We start from the raw sequence: 23618 nt of genomic DNA, 5'->3' as shown, positions 1-23618 counted from the left end.
ATGAATCCCAGTCCGAAGATCCTAATAGCCACAGTACACCACTGCCTCAAGGCCAGATAGGTTCCATAAGATCAAAGAAGCTTAACCCACATTCCATACAAATAAGGCAAGGCTAACAAACGACTAACATAAGCTACGGAAGCCTTCGCCATAGATAGCACCAGAGTATAGAGAATACAAGTCCACATAATCACCAAGACCTGCCAGAATACCGCCTTACCAATTTCGATGGAAGAAGTAACAACCCACGTCAGAGCCGGCTTAGTCCTGCACCGCGCACCAGAAAACAGATTCGAAACTAGCAAAGCATTCCGAGCAGGCCGAGAAAGTGATGAGACAAACCAGCTTCTCACCCAAGAGTACCCGGACTGAAGATGTTGCATCTTTATCCGAAAAACAGCAAAAGCGAAGGAAAACTAGCGAGAAGGACCAATCTGAGCTCCAAGCTCTCTATAGAAAGCACCGGAACCAAAAAACACATCCTCACACACTGCTTCCACTAGGGTTTGGAAATCATGGAAGGAGAAAATTGGACTTCCAAACCCTAAACCGATGAAAAGCCGACCCCCCCCCCCCCCACTGGACCTCCATAGCTCCTAACGCCTCACCGCTACACCAGAGAAGAAGATCGAGGCGTCCAGGTCGAAGTCATCTCAACCAGATTTATTATTGACGAAAGAGAAAAGAGATCGTGAGAGGCAAAGAAATAGATACAGAGGGGGTCCGGCGCTGGCGAACGCGCCACTACGCGTCAGTGGCGCCGGAGAGGATCGAAAGTGAATTTGTCCGCAATTGTTTAAGTTCTAAAAAATTTTGCATGTAAGAAAATAAAAATTAATGTAAGAAAAGAAAGAGTTTAAAACGTTCATTCTTAGAACTCAAAAACGGCACACTGTTTATCACCAATACATAAATTATGTAACAAAAACAACAAAAACATAAGAAGAATGAACAAATACAAGAAGAAAAAAAAAAGAATCATCATAGCTTTTTCACCAATCTCCATCCAGAATCTTTCATGAGATTCCTCCCGGGCGATGATCAACTTTCCGACAACTGTGCTAATATTATATATAAAGTGGAAGCAAATCTTCATGGCCTATTAGCCTGCCCAGAAACATAACCTTCCTTTAGTATATAAAGGATATCTTCAACAAGTTTAAAAGAATGACAGATAGGAAGAAAGAAACCTTTTTCAGGAACTTTTCATGGATCTTCAACGCTTCTTTACACGCTTTTTTGGCGTCAAGATTACCGGCGATGTCTCCTAGTATCTGCAAAAACCCCAACAATGACTTTGGAGTTTGGTTTGAACGCTTTGAGAGGGAAAAAGGAGAGGGAGGATAGAGACCTGAACAACGTCGTCTAGGCCTTTAGCTTCCTTTAAGAGACGTTTGTTCTTTGTCTGCAGAACGCTAGCGACCACGAAAACAGCAATAGTATTGCTATGTCGCTCGTTCTTTCCGCTGTTCACGTATTTCCTCTCAAACTTGCCATAACGTTTTAGTAACTTGGGATCGTCTGCTGCGTTGTTCCGGTCTTCTAGTTCCTCGTATGTTGCAAACATGTTTGGATTATACTCCATTGCCCACATCAGCTGTAACCAAATAAAAATGCACTTCATTCTCATTATCCGAATAACACGGAAAAGAAAACATCAGAGTAAGAAAAGCAGTGTTGTTACCTCCCAAAGGTACAAAGCGTCGAGGAAGGAGAACTCTCTCCTGAAAAGTACCATCAACATCCTTATAGCAAACAGATACTCTCCACCGTCAAGATCCTCTGTTACGTGCACAAAGTTTTAGCTCACCAACCAACAGGAAGAGTGTATGTAACACAGCTCAACACACATACCCAGATGTTGATGGAGGCGAGGATCAACAGTTTTAATGACCTGTGAGAGCACACCCAGCTGAGTCTGCACACCCATTGATGTTGCTGTTGCCCTGAAATTTTCTCTCTGGAATTCAAAAAGAAAACAAAAAACCGTGAGGACAATCAACTGTCTGGTGATGAAAAAACATGAAAGATTCTTACCAGTCTACGCATTGCGCGCTCAAAGCACCAGAAAGCATCGGCTTCATCCTCAAAGAGGATTATCATAGGGGAAGATATATCATTCATACCTACATAGAGTAACAAAGTGGATCGGTTCCTTTTTTTCATTTTAGTAACAAAATGTTAAATCGTGTAAACAGCAGAAAGTACACTAATAACCTTGAACGTAACCGATATCAAGATTCAACCATGTATATATGGCAAGAACATCCCATAGTTTGGACTGATTAGCACCATCCTCATAAAAGGAAAGATACCGATCTGTTCTAGCAACGTCAAGGCCTGCAAAGCAAAGCAACCATTAGAAGACGGTTGTAAAAGAAGGTAGTGGTTTCATTATAAGAAGAGATACCGATCTGATGCAAGGAGAGCATCCATTGGAGGACTCTCTCGTCTCTAACAGTCTCTTTGACGACCCAGCCTTGATTTTCAACAGAAGATTCATCAATTGGTTCCCCATTTTGTTGAACAACAGCCATAGTGATGTAGGTACCGCTGCCAACGACAGGAACCATAGTCTTACATTCTTGTTTCCAAGCGGCGTACTGCTCCCTAAAAGCCCATTTCAAAAGTTAGCTTATGAATTGGAGCAGTCCACAGGGGGAAATATAATATACCTTCTTAGAGTCCGGAGCTTGGTCCTTTCATCAAAGGTGCTGTCAGGATCGTAACAACCTAACAAAAACTCCCAAACAGCGCCTTTGATGGAGGGATGAATTCCCTTTTTGATAAGAGAAACAACCAAGAGTGAGCAACAACAAGGGGAATATTATTAGAGAGATAGGAAAAGAAGAGAAAAGGAAGAAGACAGACTCCACGCTGAATACGTCGGAGGACTTTTTCCATATCCAAATGGCCATCTTCAGTAAAGGCAGCGTGCCATCTTCTAGCACTCAGAGTCTTTCCAGCCTGAGAGAATAAAGGATGGGATTATTTAAATTGCTAAAGATATTTAAAAAGAAAAAAAAAGGCAGACAGACAGACGAACTCACCCTGGATTTAAAGCGGGTCCTGGGAACATCAGCTAGACATTCAGGTCTAACTGGGTAGAAACCTTGCAAATCTTCTCCTCCTGATCTCCACATAATGTATGGGCAGCAAAACATCCAATCCAATCCAAACTTATTATTCCCAACCACAGAGATCATTCATCAGACCACCACACAACCCCCAGTATCAGATCTTGCTTTATTAGATAAGTGCCCAATTAAATCAAATTGAATTAAATAAAAACACACTTTTTGAAACCACACAAAAAAAAAGGTACATATGATTGTGAAGCTCCCATGAATCAACAGCAATATGCTAAAATTCGAACATCATCATAGCCACAAGAGCATTACAAAATCATAATTTCAGACGGAATCATTTGAATGAATATATCTACAGACATACTCAGATTATGCAGATTGGGATCCTAAAGAGCCGGACACATATCTATTATGGACTCTTCCCTCTTCCCTCTTCCCTCTTCTTCCATCGTTCGTTCTATTTCTAGGACGACTCCGCATTATAACCGGACCACAAGCACACTTTATGAGTCCGGTTCCGTTCCTATTTCCTTTTTGCCTCGGTTCGTTCAGCATACGGATTAAACGGTCTATCTCTACCCCCGCAATGGGCCTTATTAATTATTGTTAACGGACTTCAAGGTTTTCCTTATGGGCCTAATTTTCAATTTAATCTTTTTAATTAAGAAAAAAGCTAACATTTGTTAACATGTATTTTATTTACGATTTATTCCACTAAAGATATTTTAGTCCTTCAATATTTATTAAACTTTACAATTTAAAATCGACTTCTAACCATGAAAAAGTATTGTGACTATTTTTAAATTAATAATAAAATTATACGAATATCATTTTATATTCCATAAATAAAATTATATCAAACTAAATATTAATTATTATTTTTGAAATTCAAACTAAATATTAATTATAATCACGTATATTAACACACTAAATATTTTCATAGATTATAAAATAAATTTAAATAAATATGCACAAGAAAAACACACTTTTTTATTTTGAAAAACTTAATATGAAATGAATATTATAAAACATATAGTTAAATTAGTATTAAGTAAATTAAATTTTGCAAAATGAAGTCTTGAGTTAAATGGATATCTATTTTATTTGACAGTAAAAAAAACTAAAATTTTTATATTATTTTATTATATGGTGGATCAGATTACATTTGATTTTTTAACAATCGCAAGGTTTTCTAACATAAATGCAACGTATTTAGATCAATATAAAATAGTTAAAAAAAATATCTTATTTTGCTTACAAGAAAATATTAAAAAACAAGCTTTGACCAACATATTTTTCATTTTTGAGAGACTCATTGTTGATGCTCCAAATGCTTTTTCTTGTGGAATATCTAATGAATTTCATTGACTATATACTAAACTCATAAAATTCAATAGCAGAAAATAGAAGAAACATGATTTTCATCCTTTAATTAAGTAGGAGATGTAACATGGTTAAATTAATAAAATATGTAATCTCTTTTTTACTAATTTAACATTTTTCCAAGTCATAGTTGGAACACTATTGATAATAATATCCAATATATATATACAAAATATAAGCAAGCATCCATAGTTTTATACACACATTCAAAACCAGCTTGGTTTTTCTTTGAAGAAAACTACAATTATGTAAAAATGAAACAAATTTTTAAAAAAGTATATTTGCATGTCAACAAAGATGAGACTTTGTTGGTCTTGAAAGCAGGAGTGGTCGGACACAACTCAACTCCAAACAAGACAAGTTAATTAAACCTTGTTGGTTACTGTTTTAGCAAGCTTCAGATTCTTCCTGCTTAGGCCTGACTTCAAGTTCTGGTGGCAGAAGCTTCAAAAAGCTTCCCTGAACCACCGGAGGAATAGGCGGAGGTCGATCACCAGCCGATCTCGTCGTTGCTTCCGGCGAATCCGATGTCTCTGATGATCCACCATCTATGTAACGGTTTAAATACATAAAATTAATTAGTGAAAACATTATCAAAATTGATCTTCCAATATGCCAAAACAAAAAAGATATGTACCGAAGAGTGATTTGACCATTGGTGGTCGCTTCGACTTATTCTTCTTCTTTAACTCCGCTACAAAACATCATCCATTAGTAACAACATTCAAACAACTCAGAGAGAAAGAGACCAGTGACCAAATGTACTCACCCATTCCAGGAACTTGGTAATCATTAACGATCTCAAAGTTCTTGTACGTGTACCCTACAAAGTTTATGTCCTTTGACGACAGCATCTGCAGAAATAAAACCGGAATTGAGTAAAACATAAATGAATCTTTAACAAGAAAGCAATCTTGAGTCTTTGCAGGGAGGGAGTAGCTTTGCCTTCCTCCATGGGCCAGACTTGGATGATGTCTCAGTTTGTGATTCTGACTGCATATATATATTACCAAAAGATTAATGATCATACAAAACCAATGAGTAACCAGAGAACTTATGCTTATTTATCAAAATAAATAATGATAAAAAAGAAGAAGAAGACTGGTTGAAACCTCGTCAAACTTTTCAAAATTCTGAGTGTCTAAATCGTCATTGACCTCGGGAACAAACGCTGCATCCATATCGAATATTGTATCCCAATCAACAGTTTCAAACCATGGATGAGCCTGCAGCAAATGGACAAAACAACTCATGCATCAAACAATCTCACCGGTAGAGACTGAAATCTTATATCCATACTCAAACTCTCCGTGCTTTTAAACGAAAAAATCATTTTTTAAAAGAAAACCAGTGTAAGAAGGGGCACACCTTGATTTCATCAGCACCTTTGGAACCAAGCCTGCGTCTGACACTGCACAAAAGACTGTTGATCAGATCTTTTGCTTCCCTTGACAAGACTGCTTCCTCTGGAAACTTCAAATGACTTTTCCAGTTTACTATCTGCAAACCAAACAAAGATTTTGTTGTCAAGGTCATATTCCCATTCTTGTCTTTATTTTTCTATACATAATGATTATGAGAGCGTGCTATATTACCTTTCTACAGGTTGACATAGGATCATCTGCATAGAAAGGAGGATACCCTACTAGCATTTCATACATGATAGCTCCAAGAGACCACCTACGTACGTATCATTTTATTGAGTAAACTGCAATTAGCGTCCTATGCAAGGTGCAAATATGTAGGACAGTGTCGCCATATTCTTTTTAAAACAGAATAGAAAATATCAAAATCTGATGGAGTATGTAAGCTCATAACCTGTGATAATGCACTGACGAAAAGAATATATTCTTACCAGTCACACTCCATTCCGTAGCCTTTCTTCAACAGAACTTCTGGAGCTATGTAATCTGGTGTTCCAACTGTCGAATAAGCCTGTCATTGTTTCGTGTATTAATCAAACACATACAGAGAGACAAACTCCATTACGTAAAGGGCCAAGCAATAGTTAAGAGTCAAAAGGTGAATATTGAAGCCTTACTAGCTTTCTCCTGTTCTTCTGCCAATGTTCAAGCTGTTCCTGCTGTGTTCTTTTTGGAGCACCTGATCCGCCCTCTTGCTCCGTAGTAGATCCATTATTCGGATTGTTTGAAAATTCGTTTTCTCCAATGGCACTGCAGTCCAACGGTTTACACAATCCGAAATCCGACAGTCTGAGATGCCCATATCTGTCAAGAAGCAAGTTGTCCGGCTTTATATCCCTGCGAAGAAGATAAGCTCTCATCCATATCCAACATGCAAAAGACAATGAATGTTTTTTTACAATAATTATACTCTGAGAGAACCTGTGGATGTAATTGTGCCTGTGGATGGACTCGACAGCAAGAACTGTCTCAGCGACATAGAACTTGGCTTCCTCTTCTGTCAAAGTATCTTTGCGCATCAGCAGTGTCATCATGTCTCCACCAGGAAGATACTCCATCACAAGGTAAAGGTGGTCATCATCTTGAAATGAACAATAAAGCTTAACAATGTAGTTACTGTCCACTTCCGCAAGTAGGTTCCTCTCTGCTCTCACATGTTCGACCTTAATTTTAAAATATATATAAGTTAGAGTCAGGAATGAGTGATTGGTTCACATACAAGACACCAGCATTAGATAAGGGAAGTCTCATCACCTGGCCTCTACGAAGCATCTCGGCCTTCTTGAGCTTTTTCATTGCATAAACTTGACCTGTCGTCTTTTCTTTACAAATTCTAACCTACAGAAACAGTACCAACAAGCAAGAACAAGATATCGTTTAATAACCACCCGAAGAAAATAAATTGTATTTCCCAATGAAAGATGCAATGCATTACCTCCCCAAAAGCACCTTTCCCAATCATGGTAAGCAAATCAAAATCAGCAACGCCTAGCTTATGGCGCTGAAGGCGCATGTACTCTGTCTCCTTCTTCTCCAGAAACTTGAGAAGATTGTTTTGATCTTCTTCACAAACATCAGCATCTGCCAGCTTCTGCTCTAGCAGGCTTCGCCTATTTAATATCAACAACCAAAAATAAAACAATCACCCAATGGCATAAAAAGAAGAAGAAAGAATTCTACATTCTTGGTTTCGAATAAGATATATAAATATATATATATATATATATATACCTTTCTTTCCTCTCTTGAAGAATCTTCATCTGCTCTTTGTAATGATTCTCAATGTACTGTTTAGCAGCTGCAACTTTCTGCTTGGTAGTGTTAGAGACAGCTTCTTCATCAGTTTCCACGTTTGGTTGCTCATCGGCAGAGCCATTACTACCTCCACCACCACCACCGGAACCACCTTTATATCTCGATCCTCCACGCATTTGCCGCTTCTGAAACCAACCCTTTGCAGAATCCATATTGACACTCTCCCTCACACCACAATATTTCAAATCATCATCATCTACTACGGATTGAAAACGTGAAAATCAGCACAAATATCACTAGAATCCAGATATGCCAAACAAATACAAAACATGAGAAGCTGAATGATACAAAACAAAGTAGGAAGAAGAAACAAATCTCCAATAGGGAAAGAGAAAGAGAAAGAGAGGAATGGAACGAGCGTGAATGTCTCTGGAGCCCATGATTTATATTTGTAAAGAATGCATTTAAAATCCAATGTCTGCCTTTGTTGTCAGCGTCATTTTCTCTCATTCTTTCATGCACACTTCTCTTTCTTTATTCACTTAAAATAGGGATGGACTTATTATTACTATCTGCCTCCACTAAAAAGCTTTGACTAGTTTTGGTAGTCGATAGCCAAATCAGTTCAAGATTCAAGTGTCACACTCAAGTTACAGGAAAACCTTTTATAAACTCTTTCAAGTCACTCAACGTCTGAATTAAAAAAAAAAAAAAAACCTCAACAAACCCCATGAATGGTTGAGAGAGTCTTGTAATGAAAACACACTCTGGTCTGCTGCTGATACAAATACTGAAACACTTTTGGGCTAGCTATTGTCTCCATCATCAATCAATAACACGGACTCTAAGCTAAGCTTATCAAGCAGAGATAAAATCATCTTCTCGGCACTCACAATACAAGTCAGATGGAAACTTCTTTATGATTTAGATGGTCTCATCACCGGGAAAGAGGGCAGCCTCAGGACAGCTTCTTCTGTCTCCATTGGGTCCGATCTCAGAATCTAAGCCAAAAAACAAAAAGTGTTATGACATATATTCATTCATTCAAAATTAACGTGTACTCAGAAACCTACAAGAACCATCGGAAAACAGAATCAGTCTACAAACTGATGTTACATGGAATGGATACTTGAAACTATTGTAAGCAAAAATCGCAGAAACAGCGCAAGAAAAGGTAACCTAAAAAATGGTCTCTCCATCCATCCTCTTCCTAACAAGAATGTGTTCAAATTGTTAATGGCTTCTTCTATATGAAGAGTGAGCTTTACAATTCTTTTGTGCACCAAAAAAAAAAACAATCTGCCGTTTTTGATCTGAAGCTCTTATAGTTCAACGGGGGTTTTCTAGACAGAGAAATGCTCTGATGGCCACTTTGTGTTATTTCAAGCTAACATAACTTTACACTCTTCAATGAATCAAATCACATTCATTGAAGACATTAGAAGATTGTCAAATTCAACACTTATGATTCAAAAAATAATAATAATTCAACACTTTTGTGATCCAACATATATTTCAGTTGGGTTTCAAATTCGAAATCCAAAACAGAGCAACAGTAATCAGGGTAACAATTTACGGTGGCCAGAGAGAGAGAGTCCAGATCATTTTTTTTTACCGGGTCCTGAAGAACAGGTTTGGTGTCATCGACGGCAAGTCTGAAAGGAGGTTTCACAGTTTTCTCTTCCGATTTAACAAAACCCGAGGCCTTCGCCGGAATCTCTGTAGATTTCCTCATCGTTTTCTTCGCCGGAGATGGAAGTTTCCGAACAATTATCACCGGAGATCGTTGTTGGGCACTCGTGCAATAATAACTGGGGCTCTTCGTAGTCGTACCTTATTGGGCTTACCAATTTTTATTGAAAGCCCATTTGTTTTTAACTTATATACGTTTGACGGTAAACCTCTGAGTTCGTGCTGCCCCTCTTCAAAAACCCTAATCGACATCTGGAGGAGGTGCGATCTTTGTTTTGTGAATATTTATCGGCTTTCTTACTTTCTTTTCGTTATCGTCGTCTTTGCTGATGTTTGTTCGTTTTCTTGTTAGCACAGAGATTCGTTGAAAGCAAAGGACCGACCATGTATCTTCAGTGCTATATCAACGAAAAGGGCGACAAGGTTTACACCACTAAGGTACCCCCTTTCACTTTTCTCATCTCGTCTCTCTTTTAGTAAATGCTTTCTTGTTCTTGTCTTTCTAGGTTCAGGAACAAAATCTCTGTTTTTATGTTAGAGATTGTAATTTTAAATATATAACTTTAATACTTTCCGAGCTTGTTTAAGCTCAGCCTTGAGCAGATAAATTTTTATTTCCTACACATTGAGCTTGGTATTGATTGCTTTTACTTTTTTTTTTTTTTTAATTTTTTTTGTATGCACACGTTCAATTAACCTTAGCATTTGGTTTTCCTCTGCTCGCTATTGTTCACTTTACAAACTCTGTTGTTGCTTGATTACTTAAAACATGAATCAAATTCAATTATGCAGAAGGAATCACCGCTCGGGTTAGCCACTGAATCTGCCCATCCAGGTGAGTCTAGCTCTTTACATACAGACCCCTCCTCCCTTTGTGTTTTCATAATTTGTTGAAGGAAACAATTTTCTGAGTTTAAAGCAATATTTCTGTGCTGTTGTTGCAGCCCGATTCTCCCCTGACGATAAATATTCAAAGGAGAGAGTTACATTGAAGAAGCGTTTTGGTCTCTTACCGATCCAGGGCGCACCTGTCAAGTACTGAAAGGCCCAAAACACTCGGCTTCCTTTGCCTTTTGATCTTCTATTCTTGTCTCTTAATTTTAGCTTGACTTTTGTACTGTCTCCAAATAGTGGATTACTTATGAGATTATGATTCGTAATATTTTCATTTATCTATGACGGTGTAATCTCCTATATAATTAACTTCTATTTTATAAATAAAAATAGATTTTTCTATTACTTTTATAACACGTTATTACCACACGAAACTCTAAATCCCTAAGCTAATACGCAAATCGAAAAACCCTAAAACCTGAAATCTTAACCTTAGCCGGCGATCCGATGAACTCTAAACTCCGATCGCGTCTCTTGTTCCCGCATCTGTTCCAACTCGCGTCCCCGATCAGTTTCAACTCGCGTCCCCGACCAGCTTCAGCCCACGGCGTTCCTGATTCTAGCTCAGACGTTCGCGACCCGAGAGCAGCTCCAGCACGCGACCTCTTCCTCGTTCGCGACAGCATCAGACAGCTCGCGTCCGACGATCAAGACGTTCCCGATCAAGCAACAAATGACATCCGCGACCCGATAGAAACGACTCGATCCATTCCAGCTCGCGTCTCGTTCGTGTCCAGCTCGCGGCTCAACTCCTTTGGTGGTCCGATTCAACAATCATCTAAGGTTAAAAAGTAATTCAAAACCTAAGAACCCATAATCGAACATGGATTGATTGATAAAGAATAAAACCCTAAAACCCTAATTTTTATGAATCAAAACCATAGAGTACTAGATCAAAAATCCTAATTGAGTAAATCGAAGCTCTAAAAGTTTGATACCTCAAACCCTAAATCATGTTCCTACATGATTAAAACCCCACATCGGTTTTTACAAGTTAAAATCCGATAAACCCTAACCGTATATCTATAAACCCTAAATAATATAAGTATCAGAATTAACTATACTATAATTATCAAATCACATATTAAAACCCTAATCGAATATTTTGAAATCAAAACTGTTTTCGGTTTTGATCATTGAGGTTTTAAATCTGATTGAATCTGATGTTATGTTGCTAGAATTGTTTGACTGCTAAATTGATAGATTTATTTTCTCATCCTGCTTGGTTAATTATTCATCTGATTTAAAATTGTTTAAACCGACCAGCCTATTAAAACATTGATTGAATCTGATAGGTTGCTAGCTTGCTTTGTTTATATAATCCGATAAGTTGATAGATTGATTGAGGTTTACTTGTTTAAAATCCGAATGATCTGATTGCATGATTCTTGAGGTTTAATATCACCTGCTAGGATTGATAGTTTTGTAATCTAATCTATTTTAAATAAAAACCCTAAATAATCTGTATGATAGGTTATATTGATCTGATTTGGATGTCTTTCAGAATTGAGAATCCGTATGCTAGGTTGATAGATTCATGATAAAATCTAATGTCTTGAGGTTTAAGATTGTATGCTAAGTTCGATTAAATTGATTGATCTGATTATATGTTTTTGAGGTTTGATAAATTCGGATACTAGATAAATTATCTACACATGGTTTATGCTAAATACCAATCAGCCTTGAAACTTATTCGTTGAAATTCATGCTTGAAATCTATATTCTAGTATTGATAAAATCAGCCTTGAAATTGATTGAGTGATTAATAATTCTTTTTACTAGTCTTGCTAAAATCCATTGATTGTTAAACCCTAATTGCATGATTAATTGAATCCGTTTTTGCTAGTCTTGATAAACCATAATATTATGAGCACATAGAAATAGTATTGCCGAGACTTGCTAGAAATTGACTGATTGATTAAATGCCTTTAAGATTGATAGTCTCATTGTCCTCACAAGATTGAAATCCGAATTGATTGTTTTAAAGAGTAAGGCCGCATGAAAATTATACCTAATTATTGAGTGATATATGATTTGAGATGTCGAAAATCAACCTGGATTTTGCTGCCCTAAATATTTCTGGAAATAATTATTTACGGTGGGCATTGGATACAAAGATTATCCTAAAGTCAAAAAGACTTGGTGAATGTATCATAGAAGGCAATAATGCCAATGAGAAAGGTAACCACGTCTGATGAAAAAAGGTAACCACGTCCAGAATGATAGACCACACGGTCATGGCCGTGGAGGGTGGAAAGGACGTGGCCATGGCCACTATAACACATTTGGCCGTGAGAATCACTATGGCAGAGGCCGTGGGTATCAACCCAATTTGAGCCATGGTCAAGGCAGTGGTCGTGGTATATCCTTTAAACCACAAAGTTCGACCAAATCAGTGTGCCATAGATGTGGAATGGGGAACCATTGGGCTAAGATATGAAGGACTCCCAAACATTTTTGTGACCTTTATCAAAGAGAGTCTGAAAGGGAGAAATCCTGAAACCCACTTGGTCTATAAAGATGGTGAAAATAATTTCGAACATGATCAAGATGATCTTATGGAATATGAGACTTATGATTGCCTAAAAGAATCAAGTTGATAATCTGATTTTGACATCAAACTTGTGTGATTGCTTTGCTTGTATGATTTCTCTGATTTTTATCTCCTTGAATTTATTTCTATTACATTGTCTGCTTAGATATAAATGAATGAATGATTTTTCTATATGAGTACACTGAAAAACGTCAATATAAGTACTAAAACAGGTATCGCCAGTCTGAAAGAAGACTATGGCTAGGCTAATATATTATTGCCTAAGGGTATGCATCTTGAAATCAGTGATCCCTTATATTCACCGAGCTCTAAGAACAAGAGCAGCCTATTGAGTTTTAAAGATATAAGAATGAATGGTTTCCATATTGAAACAATGGGCGAAGGAAACAAAGAGTTCCTTCAGATATATGTATAAAATCTCCCAATGCCATAATAAGTCCTAAAGACTATACATGCATTCTCTACTAACCTAAACTATTCATAGATCAGCATGATAGAGGCTAAAAGCCTACGAAAATATACACTTTATGGCACGACCGGATTGGCCATCCTGGTCCAAACATGATGCGAAAATTGATATTCAAAAGGCACACATTAAAATATAAGAAGAGTTATCCCAAAGAATCTCACGTGTGTAGCATGTACACAAGGAAAACTCATTAGGCCATCACCAGTAAAACGGCTACGAGCCCCTTTTTCATAAATAAAGACTATATGTCTAGATAATACTGGTGAATACATGTCCCAAGCGTTTAAATGATTATGGTATGTCCATGGGGGTAAGTGTAGACAATTCTGTGATACATGTCCATACCAAGAACGGCTTGGCCGAAATCTTTTAAAACGCAAATAGCTGATTGATATACCATAACTTATGAGGTCAAAACTCCCATTCACAGCTTGGGCCACACGAAATTTACATGCATCTAAGTTAATACGCATCATGAGCATAGATATCCTCTATCACAATTATTAACGGGTCAATAGCCAGACATAGGCCATCATAAGACATTTGGATGTGATGTCTATGTACTAATTGCTCTACCACAGATAACTAAGATGAGACTTCAAATGGAGGATGAAGATATATATTGGATATGATTCTCCCACAATAATAAAGTACTTTGAGCCAACTATGGGTGATTATATTTGAGGCCAGGTACACGGATTATTTTAAGACCAGAAGGAGAAAAAAAATAATAATAAAGCTGGTAAAAGAATGGTAAAAGAAATAGATTGTAATCAACCATCAATGTCTTGGCAAGATCCTCGGACTAAAGAATGTGAAATAGACGTCCAAAGATAATACATTTTAAAAGCTAGGTAATCAAATGTCTGACACATTTGCTGATCCGAAAAAGAATGACTGAGTCATATATAAACCAGCTTGTAAAGCACCAACGAATTTGATGTCCAAGAAGAGACACAGTCAAGTTGTTACAGAGTCTAGACAACGTATGAAACGTGGTAGACCAAATAAGTTCCAAAAGATAAGAATCCTCGGAAACAAAAGAAAGGTGCAGAGAATGATAATCAAAATCAAAATCCGAGGTTACTAAGGAAACCATCCCAGACATGGAGATAAGGTCGGCCGGCTCTAAGGTACATGTACCAAACAATGTAGCTTGGGACGCCAAGCTGCAAAGTATTAAAGGTCCTGATAATAATGAATCTCAATCAATTATATCATGTCTGGAACATAATGGAACCAATAAGGAATGTCGACATAATATGATTTATTTGCATACAAGGTAGCACTTGAATTTATGAATATAAGCGAGGATCATGAACCCACATCAATATAAGAGTGCGCACTCGTAAAACAGATTGGATTGAATGAAAACGTGGGGTTAAACAGTTTAAGGAAGAAAAGTGTATTTGGCCATATGATTAAGACGCAATATGATGTTAAAACCAATGGATATAAATGGGTCTTGTGAGGAATAAAAATCGTGAGATATAAAGCTGATGTTACACAAGGATGCTCACAAAGACCAGTAATAGATTATGAGGAGACATACTCCCATGTGGTGGATGCAACTACTTTTAGATTTCTCATAAGTCTGGCTTTATAAGAGAGAAAATTAGACTTGCAGCAAGTTGATGTAGTGACTGCATATTTATATTGTCCACTGGATAATGAAAGTACTAGAGGGTATTGAGCTGAAAGTACAACAAGTTCTCGAGAACAATATTGATAATCATCAAAGTATATGATCTGAATATCCTAGGAACCTCTGGATACAATTTCCCAAACAGTTGAATATCTCAAGAAAGAGTTTGAGATGAAAGATCTTGGAAAATAAAGTTTTGTTTGGGATTACAGCTTGAGTACATTAACAATGAAATCCTTGTGCATCAAATAGTATATACAGAAAAGGGTACTCAAGAGATTTAATATGGACCAGTCTCACCCATTATCTAGTACATGGACGTGAGATCACTTGTTTTGGACACTGATCCATTCGGTCCAAAGGTGGATGATAAAGAAGTCCATTTAGTCATGAGATGGACGATGCAGAAGTCTTGTTTTAGACACTGATCTGATTGGTCCATAAGAAGGACGATGAAGAAGCCTTTGATTTTGGTTTATTTTATACTAACCAGCCCAAAGAGGGGTTATTTGGTTTTGTTGATTTGTTTTCAGATATGTTATGTTTTACACATGGTGGTACACGCATATCACAACAACATCATCCAAGATTTCGTGTGTGTGTATTTGAGGTCGATGACTCAATATGTTCGATCAGATTGTGGTATGGCCGATGGTAAACCAACTATCATGTTCGAGGACGAAGCATATTCTGCCCAAGATCTTCATCACCCACGGATTGCAGAAAATTGGAGAGGTCCAAGGGACCTTCAGTAATGTCCAAATCAGGGGAAGTAATGTGTGTTGTACTCTTTTTCTTTCAGCGTGGTTTTGTTCCAATTGGATTTTTCTGGTAAGGTTTTAATGAGGCAACATTAAAGCACATTACAAGCTTTAAATGGTTATGTCATCCAAGGGGGAGTGTTATGAACCAAATTTTAGATGACTCATAACCAAGAGATTATGATTTTCCATTTATCTATGACGATGTAATCTCCTATATAAGAAACCTCTATGTTATCAATAAAGATAAATTTTTCCATTAGTTTTATAAAAGCAATTTTCGTGAACCTTTAAAAATGAAGATTTTTGGGAGTGATTTGATTTATTTTCAAGGGTGCGAAGATTGAATTTTGATTAATAAAAAAAAAACCATTTAATGTAATACTATATACCGTTTATTTATGCCCCTCTCCCTCTCAAACAGAGAAAACGTCATTGCAGCATTGTAATTAAGCTTTGGTTAAATTAAGAAGCCGTTCCATGTTATACACACTACCCAGAGCCCCAAGTAATGCTAATCAACATCTGCAATTTTGGCGCACTTAACTTGTATACGTGCTCTCCTCTTCTTGTTTCTCCTCAAACTCGAATGGCCATCTCCCTTTCTCCATTTTTCCTTTTGCGAATTTATTGTCTCGTCCTTGGTAGAATAAGACTTGATCCTAACAGCTCGAAATTGCTCTCTGGAGTCAGGCCTCAAAAGAAGTAACTCTGGAGGTTCGCTAGCACCGCAGACACGCCCAAAATAGTAGAGAGGATCAACATAGCATGAGGATGAAACCACAATGCCTTTCATGCTCTTGGGCTTGACAAGATTTATAAACTCTCCAATCTCCTGGTAGCATGAGTGATCAGAGTAGTTCACCGAAAACATGTTGTCATGGAACATATGCACCGCCCCTTGTAGTAGTAGTAATTCTCTCTGTTGAGCTGCAGGCTTCCTACGATTGTTAGCAGTAAGGAGAGAAGCAGAGAGATTGGCATCTCCTTTGAAAGGTGTTTTGAGCCATGGGAGACCCGAAGGCATGATGCCGATGGTTGGGCACATGAGATTGAGCCCCTCGAGCGTCTGAATGCTGAAACTATAGCGAGGGACAGCACGGACTCTGGTAAGAGACGTGTCAGTGGTGAAAATGTCTTGGAAACCAAGGAGGTGCATGGTGCGGAGTCGCTCTGGCCAAACCCAAATCTGGATAATGACTATGTAAGGCACAACTTATCAACACAAACTACTCAAAGAGGAAAAGAAAGAGAACCTTGATGTTGAGAATACGGGAGAGGTGAACGAGAAGATCTTCCTTGCCCAGAGAGTCAACTCCAATGACGATATCGTGGGAAGGATGAGAGAGGATTATGTGGGCAATCAGATTGGCAGCGACATGACGGGAAGGGAAGGTGTAGATGGGGTTGCAGTAGGTGTTATCCAAGTAGAGAATGTCGACGGGGAAGTCGTTGACAGCAGCGACGAGAGTGGTCCTTGCTTCCTCTGCAGCAGCATCCTCACATTCCCAACGGAAGTCTCCTGTGTAGAGAAAACATCCGAAGTCTCCACGGAACATGAACATCACCGATCCTAAAACCAAATCCAATCTATCAATCCACAGAGAAAAAGCAAAGCAAAGCATATACATACCGGGGCAGTGGTGGGCGTCGATGGCCATGAAATGGAGGAGAACGGGGGAGCCGGAGGAAGGAGAGCGGAGGGAGAGAGATTGCCAGGAAGAAGAGAGGGGGACGAGGCGGAGCAAGGAGAGGTCGAAGCCGGGGAAGAGGGAGGCGGTGGTGCGGGAGCAGAAGAGAGGAGCATGGGACCAGTTGGGGGAGAGGCCGCGAGTGTGATCGGAGTGCATATGAGTCAAGAAGTAGGCCTGACTCCCACTCTTCCACCGGTCCACCGATATCAAACCGCTCTCCATCTCTCATTCATTTCTTGCTTTTCTCGACGACAACATTATTTGGGTCATTTTTATTGGGCCTATTGTAATATCTCGACACATGGGCTTACTTATTGTATCAAGGCCCACTGTAATTGTTTCACCTACATACACATAATATTCAGACAATTAATGAAAATCTCTTATGAAGAATATCACAAATCCGGAAACCTCCGTCGCCGCTGCCGGAGGAAAGAAGCGTCGGCGAGAGGAAGAGGAGGAAGTTGGTTGCAGTCACGCTGAATGTTTTTCTCTCCGTGAGTCGTCGAATCCTTCCCCTCGATTTTGTTAATTGTTGAGAGATGATTGTATGTAGCCTGACTTAGGATTGGGTTTTGCGGGTACGAAGAGGATGAACTTACCTTTAGCGATACTTCTGTGGCGCTTCGGATGATGCGGGCTCAGTTTCCTCGCATTGACCAGGTTCCATTCCATCTCTTATTAAAATCAATTCGACATTCTCTCTTGTCTTGAAATTGGAGTCCCGGTCTCGTTTACTTTGTCTCATCAACTGCTTAGGCTTCGGTGCCGCCATTCATATTACAGTCGCAATTGTACAGTAGCCTCAACGATAGAACCCAAGTCGATAGAGAACTTGAGGTATTGCTTTCCCTTTCTCTAACCAACCATATAGTTTCCTTTTGAAAAGTTCCTACTTTTGGATTCTATCTTTGATCATCTCTATTTCGTGCAGTGGTTACGAAGGGATAAAGCTGTTCGTGTTTTCAAACTCAACACTGGACAAGATGATCATGCCATCATCTTTCTGGATGACTATCTTTACCAGGTTGGCTCTGCTATTGCTGCTGTCCTTCCTTCTCGTCTATTTTAAATTTTTGATATTGATCTTCTTTCTTTGTAATCAATCCACTCCAATATGTTTTAAGGTGGATCGAATAGCAAAGAGGATGGAAGAGAATAAACAGAGTGATACTGATATTTTCAAGTGGTTCAAAGAACATGTCCTTGATTCTAAACTCGAACCCAGTATTGCACATCATGAGCTTGTGAGACTCCTCTCTCTCTCTCTCTCTCTCTCTCTCTATTCTAATCCAAATTCTCTCTTGTATAGATGCCTAAAGTTTTCAACTAAAACTCAATGCAGTGTTCGCTCTTGGCATTGGGCGGAAAGGTGAAGGATGCGCACATCACTCTCTTAATCAACGCTGGCCTTCTCGTATGTAAATATTAATAATCCTCTTTTTTTTTCGCTCTCTTTTTAACTCTTCATACACCATTTTCTCTCTCAGACACGCCAACTTATCGATCCAGACATGTACTGGTTCGCCATTCCCAGTATTGGCAAACTGTGGAAGGCTTTACTGCAGGTAACCTCCTAAAATAAAACAAAACTTTTCTTCGTAAGTGATCGTCAACCTTTTTCTCTTACTCTCTCAATCTGATATGATCAGGGAAGGAAGGAGCTGCTCTCGTTGCTAAAGCGAAAGCGACATAAAGAGATGTTCTTGGCCGAGCTTGAAAAGAGACGACTCCGCTACTCTCCTCTTGATATGAGATTTCACATACGAGATCTCATTGGCTCCGGTCACCTCAAAACTTTTCAAACCACTTCTGGTTTGGTTGTTCGTGTTTCAAACGACTAACCCCTATTTTGATATGGTATACACATCCACTTAATGTTGTCAATTCATCCGATTTAGCTCATCATCTTGTTAAGTGAAATCTATTTATGGTTCATGGAGAAGAACTTTTAAAGAGTGAAGCTAAATCCATACACGATTGTTTTTTTCTTCTTCTTACAGAATAGTTGAAATTGTACCCTTTCTTATACACACATAAATTAACTACTAAAGTAGCCTCTGCTTAGGAGTAGTATCTCTGCTTTGATTCTGTTGATGAACTCTTGGGCTCTCTCGTCTATTCCCTTCTCTAGAACCAATTCTGGCTTATGGACGTATACAACCCCTTTTTAGAAAAACACTGGAGTCTGTCTGTCTCAAAGAGATTTCTCTGGTCGGTGGATTGAACGGTTGTCGGAAGCTTATGTACTGTACAGGGTTAGGGGTTTGGTTTTGGATCTCCGGAGTCTGGAATTTGGCGGCTAAGCTCTTCCAAGCTATATTTTGGAAGCTAATAATTCTCAGGCAAGTGATGACCCAAGAATGATGGCAAAGATTCAGAGGAGAGAAGAAGCTCAAAACTCAAGAGCGAGATAAGAGAGGATTGATTATATACAAGTTGGTGTTGTGCTTAGTTCGGAAGACACACAAAATATTCCACTTACTGCTGCTACTTAAAATACTCACTCATCACTTCATCAGTAATAATAAAAAATCTGGTAATCAAACCAATTCTTCTGGATTGTGCAGATATATATAGTTAACCGTTTTTCCTTTTATATAGCTTCGAGATAAAAATTATATAAAACTGGAAAGCAGGCCATTTTATATGTCACAACTTACTGATAAAAATGAAGACAAAAACATTTGACCCCAAAAAAAAAATGAAGACAAAAACATAATGACACTCGATAACGAATTGTAAATGTTGTTTCTTATTTTCCGAAGAGTGTATTATCCCCTTAGGACTAACAGAAGCAAGAACCCTTCAAAACAAGAGACATGGTGGGGACTAATCAAATACATGTCAAAACTTATAACCCAAAAACATGGGAACCTCAATTCTTCCCGAGGAAGAAGAACACGAAAAAGGAGGGAAAAGAGTGGGCAAGATTTTGAGTAAATAATACTCTACTGATACGTTGCAGAGAGCAAGAGTGAGAATGATATAAAAGAGGCTTAGCTTTAAGGTATAAACCAAAGAACGATTTTAAATCAGAGCTTGAGCAGCACCAAGTTTACATATATCTCTGAGCCTCCAAATGGGATACATAGATTCCTCCCCTGCCTCCACTTGTTGCATTGCCCACTTGTAGTACACCGAATGTATCGTGTCCTACATCCATCACACACCCAACATAGTTTTAGAGCAGTGTAGATTAATATAATGTTTTTCTGGTTTTGATTTATATCACTAGTACTACAGTTTCTATATATACCTGGCCTCCTTCTTTGATATTGCCCTTCTTGTCACGAACACAGAAGATTTCTTGCGTTTGGAACTTCATCAAAGATGATGATACAATCCATGAAATGCACATCTTAGCTAAAGTATGACCTCTCATAATTAAAAAAAAAAAAAAAAAAATCATTTACCCTGACGATGATTGTGGGTGTAGTTCCCATCATCTTTGTCTCTTCAACTTCTACTTCCGATATGTGCAGAATCTGAACAACACAACAAAAAAAAAATGAAGCCAACTGACTCACAGGCTTTACATGATCTCATGGTGTGAACCAAGTTTGACAAAACAATCTTTACCTTGTGATCGAAAAAAAGATCATGGCCTTTTAAAGCTGCGAGCTCTGCAGTGCACCGTTCAATCACTTCCGGGCTACAATACTTCTTCAGTGTCTCAGCATCTCCCTGGCTCGGAGATGGGAGACAATTTAGAGGCCACAAAAAATCAAATACGGGAGTGTAGATGATCCATACTAACCTTGCTATATGCACTCAAGACTGGTTTGATGGCTTCATGAACTTCTGCAGCAAAGTCCGTCAAGGAGAACGATCTATGCAAGAAAGTGATAAAAAGGTATAATTAACCGAGAGGGCGCCACATTTTTCAAACTAATTACTCAGCCTGTATCACTTACGGATCTCGGCGGCGTATCTCCTTATAAGTTGATCCAGAATCTGTTTCGTTAAACACTGCCTCATTTAAGCTGCCAAACACACACACATATATATATATATAGGTTGTTGTAAGTAAGTTCATATTTAACAAAATAATAAGGTGGGAGCAATTAGAGCATACTCCTGAATTTTGTGAACAATGGGATTGTCACTGGTTTCCCATCTTTCCACAACATCCTCTGCAATCTACACAGTCAAGATGCATTTGCCAATTAACAAGTACAAAACAGTATTATCAAAGAGACTATTGTAACATAAGATCTCTGAACGAAATGAGTAAAGAGAGAAAATGGTTCATTACCTCTTGGCTCTTGTTGACAACAGGCTCACTTATCCCGCTTAGACGTTTAAAAGCAGGATGAGCTTGCATCTAAACCAAAATTCAAAGTTAACAAGAGGAAAATATAACATGGCATAAGCGGAAAAGACAAAGAGGGTCGCTGTTACCTTTTCTCTTAAAGATTCCCATTTCTTTTGCCACTTGGACTGTTTTGTAGGAGTAACCACCAGATCAGTTCTCGTACTTTTCACACCTGTAAATGGTGGGGGAGGCGTGTATTCCAGGTGCTTCTTTTTAGGCGTGCCTCCTCGCAACTCATCCTTCACAATGTCAATTCCCTTCCTCGCTATGTCAAGGGGCGAAGAAATGCTTGATTTAATTTTTTCAAATAATGTATGTTGACCTCCCTCAGTAGTGCCTGATTGCTGCTGTTGCTGGTTTTCCTCTTTAGAGTTTCCTGTGCCTGATGAACTTGCTGACTCTGCATTCTCCTCCTTACCAAGCTTGAATGACTCCTTCACCTGATCACAAAAACAAAAAAAAAAATGCATAAAAAGACCTGCGCCATCAAAGCTGTTTGGTAAGAAACAATCCTATAGTCTTTAACAGTGTACAAAGTTTGGGTCCTCATACATATAAATAACGTTCATAAGTATAGTATTCAGTTACCAAACAACAAGCGATACTTGATACGTTCAAGTACAGCAAACGGTTTCAGAAAGAGGTAAAACAATAAGCACATTCTTAACACAGACATACCAAAAACAAATGCAAAGAAGAGACAACCCAGCTTAGGAAATAATTGCACTAGTTTTATATAAATATCGATAATGCCGCTCTAGTACCTTTTTAGCGACAGATTCAGCCTCGGTCCAGACACCATCAACTTGCTTGTAGAGCTGCTCAGTCTTTTCTTTTGTTCTGCGTTTTGTTTTGTTTTTTGATTTCATTCATAAGAAGCTTCCTCTCTCTAAGTAAGTAAGGTGAAGAAATAGTAGATGTAACTTACTTAACTTTGAGGTCCTCTTTGACAACTTTAAGCTCTTCTGCCTTTTCCTTGAGCTCCTTGACTGTTTTTTGGAATTCAGGATTGCTGCGAAAATGTAAACAAACTTTGAACTAACAACATCTCATCCACTAAACATATATAAGAATTGGCATAAAAAAAAAAAGAAGATAACCTTTCAGCTTCCCCTCTAATTTTCTTGGACAAGTCGCTGAAAATGCTGAACCGGCGATTAATCGAATACCCAATGGCTGGCATGAATCTCTACAAAAGAAAAAAAAAAAAACCAAATCGAATCAGCCCGGTTCGCAATCACAAACAGTAGAAACAACAAAATCGATACGATAGACGCACGGACCCGTTGATGCGCCAATCGGAGGAAGAGAGGCTGCCTTGTGATGAGTAAATCTCGAATCAGCTTTCTACTCGCCATTACAACGATCCTCCAAATTCGAATAGGATGAAATTTTTTGCCTTGAGAAACAAACCAATTTGGCCTTTAAGCCCTAAAGATGCAGCATTCGCTAAACCTTCTTCTGGGGTTTCTCTTTCAGACCTGTTCGGTAACACGGGTAAGTATGTTCCGGACATGTTTCCAAATTCGCTCGCCTCTGTATTTTTGGGCCATTAGCCTCATAAATAAGTTTAAGAGGCCCATAACATTGTAAGAGCCGAATTGAACGATTGAAACCCCCAAACATGTAAATGTTGTTGACCAACGGAAAGGCATGGGAGTTTATTAACTAGCACTTGTTGTTCTCAGGTATAAATGAGATTTAGGTCATGTAACTACTATTGTTTATTCAATACAAAGAGATATACATTGTATAGCGAACAAGCAGTTTATGAGTCCGGGCTGACAGATCCCTGAGCGGGCAAAAGTTTCAAGAAACCTCATCACCACCATGGGCAAGCAAATGTTTCCCCAGACGAGGACTGGCGGTTTACCAAGGACATTTTGTTTTGCATATAAAAAAATTTCCTTCGTATTTTTGATACTTTGCTTGAAAGGTAT

At 38.4% G+C, this 23618-nt stretch overlaps 7 protein-coding genes across 11 annotated transcripts; 2 read left to right on the top strand and 5 right to left on the bottom strand.

The window, feature by feature from the left end:
- Positions 1-852: 852 nt before the first annotated feature.
- LOC106377765 (rab GTPase-activating protein 22) lies at positions 853-3610 on the bottom strand. Of its 2 annotated transcripts, XM_048763818.1 has the most exons (12): positions 3454-3610; positions 3051-3244; positions 2872-2967; positions 2676-2779; positions 2411-2610; positions 2218-2340; positions 2038-2126; positions 1855-1960; positions 1685-1782; positions 1352-1597; positions 1191-1274; positions 853-1107 (listed from the first exon to the last, which is right to left on the bottom strand). In XM_048763818.1, the coding sequence occupies exons 2-12, from the start codon at positions 3204-3206 to the stop codon at positions 1093-1095; spliced, it is 1317 nt and encodes a 438-aa protein (XP_048619775.1). In that variant the 5' UTR covers positions 3207-3244; positions 3454-3610; the 3' UTR covers positions 853-1092. The 2 variants fall into 2 exon arrangements, with proteins under 2 accessions (XP_048619775.1, XP_048619776.1); XM_048763819.1 differs by having other exon boundaries at positions 3051-3460.
- A 1007-nt stretch (positions 3611-4617) lies between these two features.
- LOC106380700 (serine/threonine-protein kinase tricornered) lies at positions 4618-8092 on the bottom strand. Its single transcript, XM_013820520.3, has 13 exons — positions 7628-8092; positions 7332-7506; positions 7151-7234; positions 6818-7059; positions 6514-6733; positions 6328-6407; positions 6068-6152; positions 5841-5972; positions 5585-5698; positions 5418-5465; positions 5242-5326; positions 5110-5166; positions 4618-5020 (listed from the first exon to the last, which is right to left on the bottom strand). Exons 1-13 carry the CDS (start codon positions 7861-7863, stop codon positions 4860-4862), a joined length of 1719 nt encoding a protein of 572 aa, XP_013675974.1. The 5' UTR covers positions 7864-8092; the 3' UTR covers positions 4618-4859.
- A 96-nt stretch (positions 8093-8188) lies between these two features.
- On the bottom strand, positions 8189-9471 carry LOC106380699. Its single transcript, XM_013820519.3, has 2 exons — positions 9267-9471; positions 8189-8652 (listed from the first exon to the last, which is right to left on the bottom strand). Exons 1-2 carry the CDS (start codon positions 9384-9386, stop codon positions 8569-8571), a joined length of 204 nt encoding a protein of 67 aa, XP_013675973.2. The 5' UTR covers positions 9387-9471; the 3' UTR covers positions 8189-8568.
- A 58-nt stretch (positions 9472-9529) lies between these two features.
- Positions 9530-10582, top strand: LOC106380698 (H/ACA ribonucleoprotein complex subunit 3-like protein). Of its 2 annotated transcripts, none has more exons than XM_013820517.2 (4): positions 9530-9604; positions 9701-9781; positions 10136-10178; positions 10288-10582. In XM_013820517.2, the coding sequence occupies exons 2-4, from the start codon at positions 9728-9730 to the stop codon at positions 10383-10385; spliced, it is 195 nt and encodes a 64-aa protein (XP_013675971.1). In that variant the 5' UTR covers positions 9530-9604; positions 9701-9727; the 3' UTR covers positions 10386-10582. The 2 variants fall into 2 exon arrangements, with proteins under 2 accessions (XP_013675971.1, XP_013675972.1); XM_013820518.3 differs by having other exon boundaries at positions 9562-9604; positions 9696-9781.
- A 5417-nt stretch (positions 10583-15999) lies between these two features.
- Positions 16000-17603, bottom strand: LOC106380697 (5' exonuclease Apollo). 2 transcript variants are annotated; one of them, XM_022705842.2, is made up of 3 exons: positions 17300-17603; positions 16923-17188; positions 16000-16855 (listed from the first exon to the last, which is right to left on the bottom strand). In XM_022705842.2, exons 1-3 carry the CDS (start codon positions 17580-17582, stop codon positions 16181-16183), a joined length of 1224 nt encoding a protein of 407 aa, XP_022561563.1. In that variant the 5' UTR covers positions 17583-17603; the 3' UTR covers positions 16000-16180. The 2 variants fall into 2 exon arrangements, with proteins under 2 accessions (XP_022561563.1, XP_013675970.1); XM_013820516.3 differs by having other exon boundaries at positions 16923-17239; positions 17300-17602.
- A 104-nt stretch (positions 17604-17707) lies between these two features.
- LOC106380696 (serine/threonine-protein kinase 19 homolog) lies at positions 17708-19382 on the top strand. 2 transcript variants are annotated; one of them, XM_013820513.3, is made up of 8 exons: positions 17708-17857; positions 17950-18023; positions 18120-18200; positions 18295-18387; positions 18488-18607; positions 18706-18777; positions 18851-18928; positions 19013-19382. In XM_013820513.3, the coding sequence occupies exons 1-8, from the start codon at positions 17746-17748 to the stop codon at positions 19202-19204; spliced, it is 822 nt and encodes a 273-aa protein (XP_013675967.1). In that variant the 5' UTR covers positions 17708-17745; the 3' UTR covers positions 19205-19382. The 2 variants fall into 2 exon arrangements, with proteins under 2 accessions (XP_013675967.1, XP_013675969.1); XM_013820515.3 differs by having other exon boundaries at positions 17739-17857; positions 17927-18023.
- A 715-nt stretch (positions 19383-20097) lies between these two features.
- On the bottom strand, positions 20098-23183 carry LOC106380695 (mitochondrial import inner membrane translocase subunit TIM44-2). The gene is made up of 13 exons (XM_013820512.3): positions 22962-23183; positions 22779-22867; positions 22607-22690; positions 22443-22518; positions 21765-22118; positions 21619-21687; positions 21439-21503; positions 21278-21346; positions 21121-21193; positions 20943-21047; positions 20777-20848; positions 20620-20682; positions 20098-20516 (listed from the first exon to the last, which is right to left on the bottom strand). Exons 1-13 carry the CDS (start codon positions 23034-23036, stop codon positions 20391-20393), a joined length of 1320 nt encoding a protein of 439 aa, XP_013675966.2. The 5' UTR covers positions 23037-23183; the 3' UTR covers positions 20098-20390.
- Positions 23184-23618: the final 435 nt, after the last annotated feature.

Source organism: Brassica napus, chromosome C7 (genome assembly GCF_020379485.1).
Source record: "Brassica napus cultivar Da-Ae chromosome C7, Da-Ae, whole genome shotgun sequence".
Lineage (NCBI taxonomy): Eukaryota > Viridiplantae > Streptophyta > Magnoliopsida > Brassicales > Brassicaceae > Brassica > Brassica napus.
Note: the sequence above shows the minus strand (reverse complement) of the source record. Positions and strands in the feature narration are given on the sequence as shown.

Coding starts and splice junctions, on each gene's coding strand:
- LOC106380697 (XM_013820516.3), bottom strand. CDS start 17,582: ATGGAGAGCGGTTTGATATCGGTGGACCGGTGGAAGAGTGGGAGTCAG. Junction 17,240..17,299: donor CGACGCCCACCACTGCCCCG/GTATGTATATGC, acceptor ATTTGGTTTTAG/GATCGGTGATGTTCATGTTC. Junction 16,856..16,922: donor CCCGTATTCTCAACATCAAG/GTTCTCTTTCTT, acceptor GTCATTATCCAG/ATTTGGGTTTGGCCAGAGCG.
- LOC106380699 (XM_013820519.3), bottom strand. CDS start 9,386: ATGAGGAAATCTACAGAGATTCCGGCGAAGGCCTCGGGTTTTGTTAAA. Junction 8,653..9,266: donor AACCTGTTCTTCAGGACCCG/GTAAAAAAAAAT, acceptor TTTTTGGCTTAG/ATTCTGAGATCGGACCCAAT.
- LOC106377765 (XM_048763818.1), bottom strand. CDS start 3,206: ATGATCTCTGTGGTTGGGAATAATAAGTTTGGATTGGATTGGATGTTT. Junction 2,341..2,410: donor GCTCTCCTTGCATCAGATCG/GTATCTCTTCTT, acceptor TTTGCTTTGCAG/GCCTTGACGTTGCTAGAACA. Junction 2,127..2,217: donor TGATATCGGTTACGTTCAAG/GTTATTAGTGTA, acceptor TACTCTATGTAG/GTATGAATGATATATCTTCC.
- LOC106380695 (XM_013820512.3), bottom strand. CDS start 23,036: ATGGCGAGTAGAAAGCTGATTCGAGATTTACTCATCACAAGGCAGCCT. Junction 21,688..21,764: donor GGGAATCTTTAAGAGAAAAG/GTAACAGCGACC, acceptor ATTTTGGTTTAG/ATGCAAGCTCATCCTGCTTT. Junction 20,517..20,619: donor ATATCAAAGAAGGAGGCCAG/GTATATATAGAA, acceptor TGATGGATGTAG/GACACGATACATTCGGTGTA.
- LOC106380698 (XM_013820517.2), top strand. CDS start 9,728: ATGTATCTTCAGTGCTATATCAACGAAAAGGGCGACAAGGTTTACACC. Junction 9,782..10,135: donor ACAAGGTTTACACCACTAAG/GTACCCCCTTTC, acceptor TCAATTATGCAG/AAGGAATCACCGCTCGGGTT. Junction 10,179..10,287: donor CACTGAATCTGCCCATCCAG/GTGAGTCTAGCT, acceptor CTGTTGTTGCAG/CCCGATTCTCCCCTGACGAT.
- LOC106380696 (XM_013820513.3), top strand. CDS start 17,746: ATGAAGAATATCACAAATCCGGAAACCTCCGTCGCCGCTGCCGGAGGA. Junction 18,024..18,119: donor AGTTTCCTCGCATTGACCAG/GTTCCATTCCAT, acceptor TCAACTGCTTAG/GCTTCGGTGCCGCCATTCAT. Junction 18,929..19,012: donor TGTGGAAGGCTTTACTGCAG/GTAACCTCCTAA, acceptor TGATATGATCAG/GGAAGGAAGGAGCTGCTCTC.
- LOC106380700 (XM_013820520.3), bottom strand. CDS start 7,863: ATGGATTCTGCAAAGGGTTGGTTTCAGAAGCGGCAAATGCGTGGAGGA. Junction 7,060..7,150: donor AGATGCTTCGTAGAGGCCAG/GTGATGAGACTT, acceptor TTTAAAATTAAG/GTCGAACATGTGAGAGCAGA. Junction 5,973..6,067: donor CTATGTCAACCTGTAGAAAG/GTAATATAGCAC, acceptor TTTGGTTTGCAG/ATAGTAAACTGGAAAAGTCA.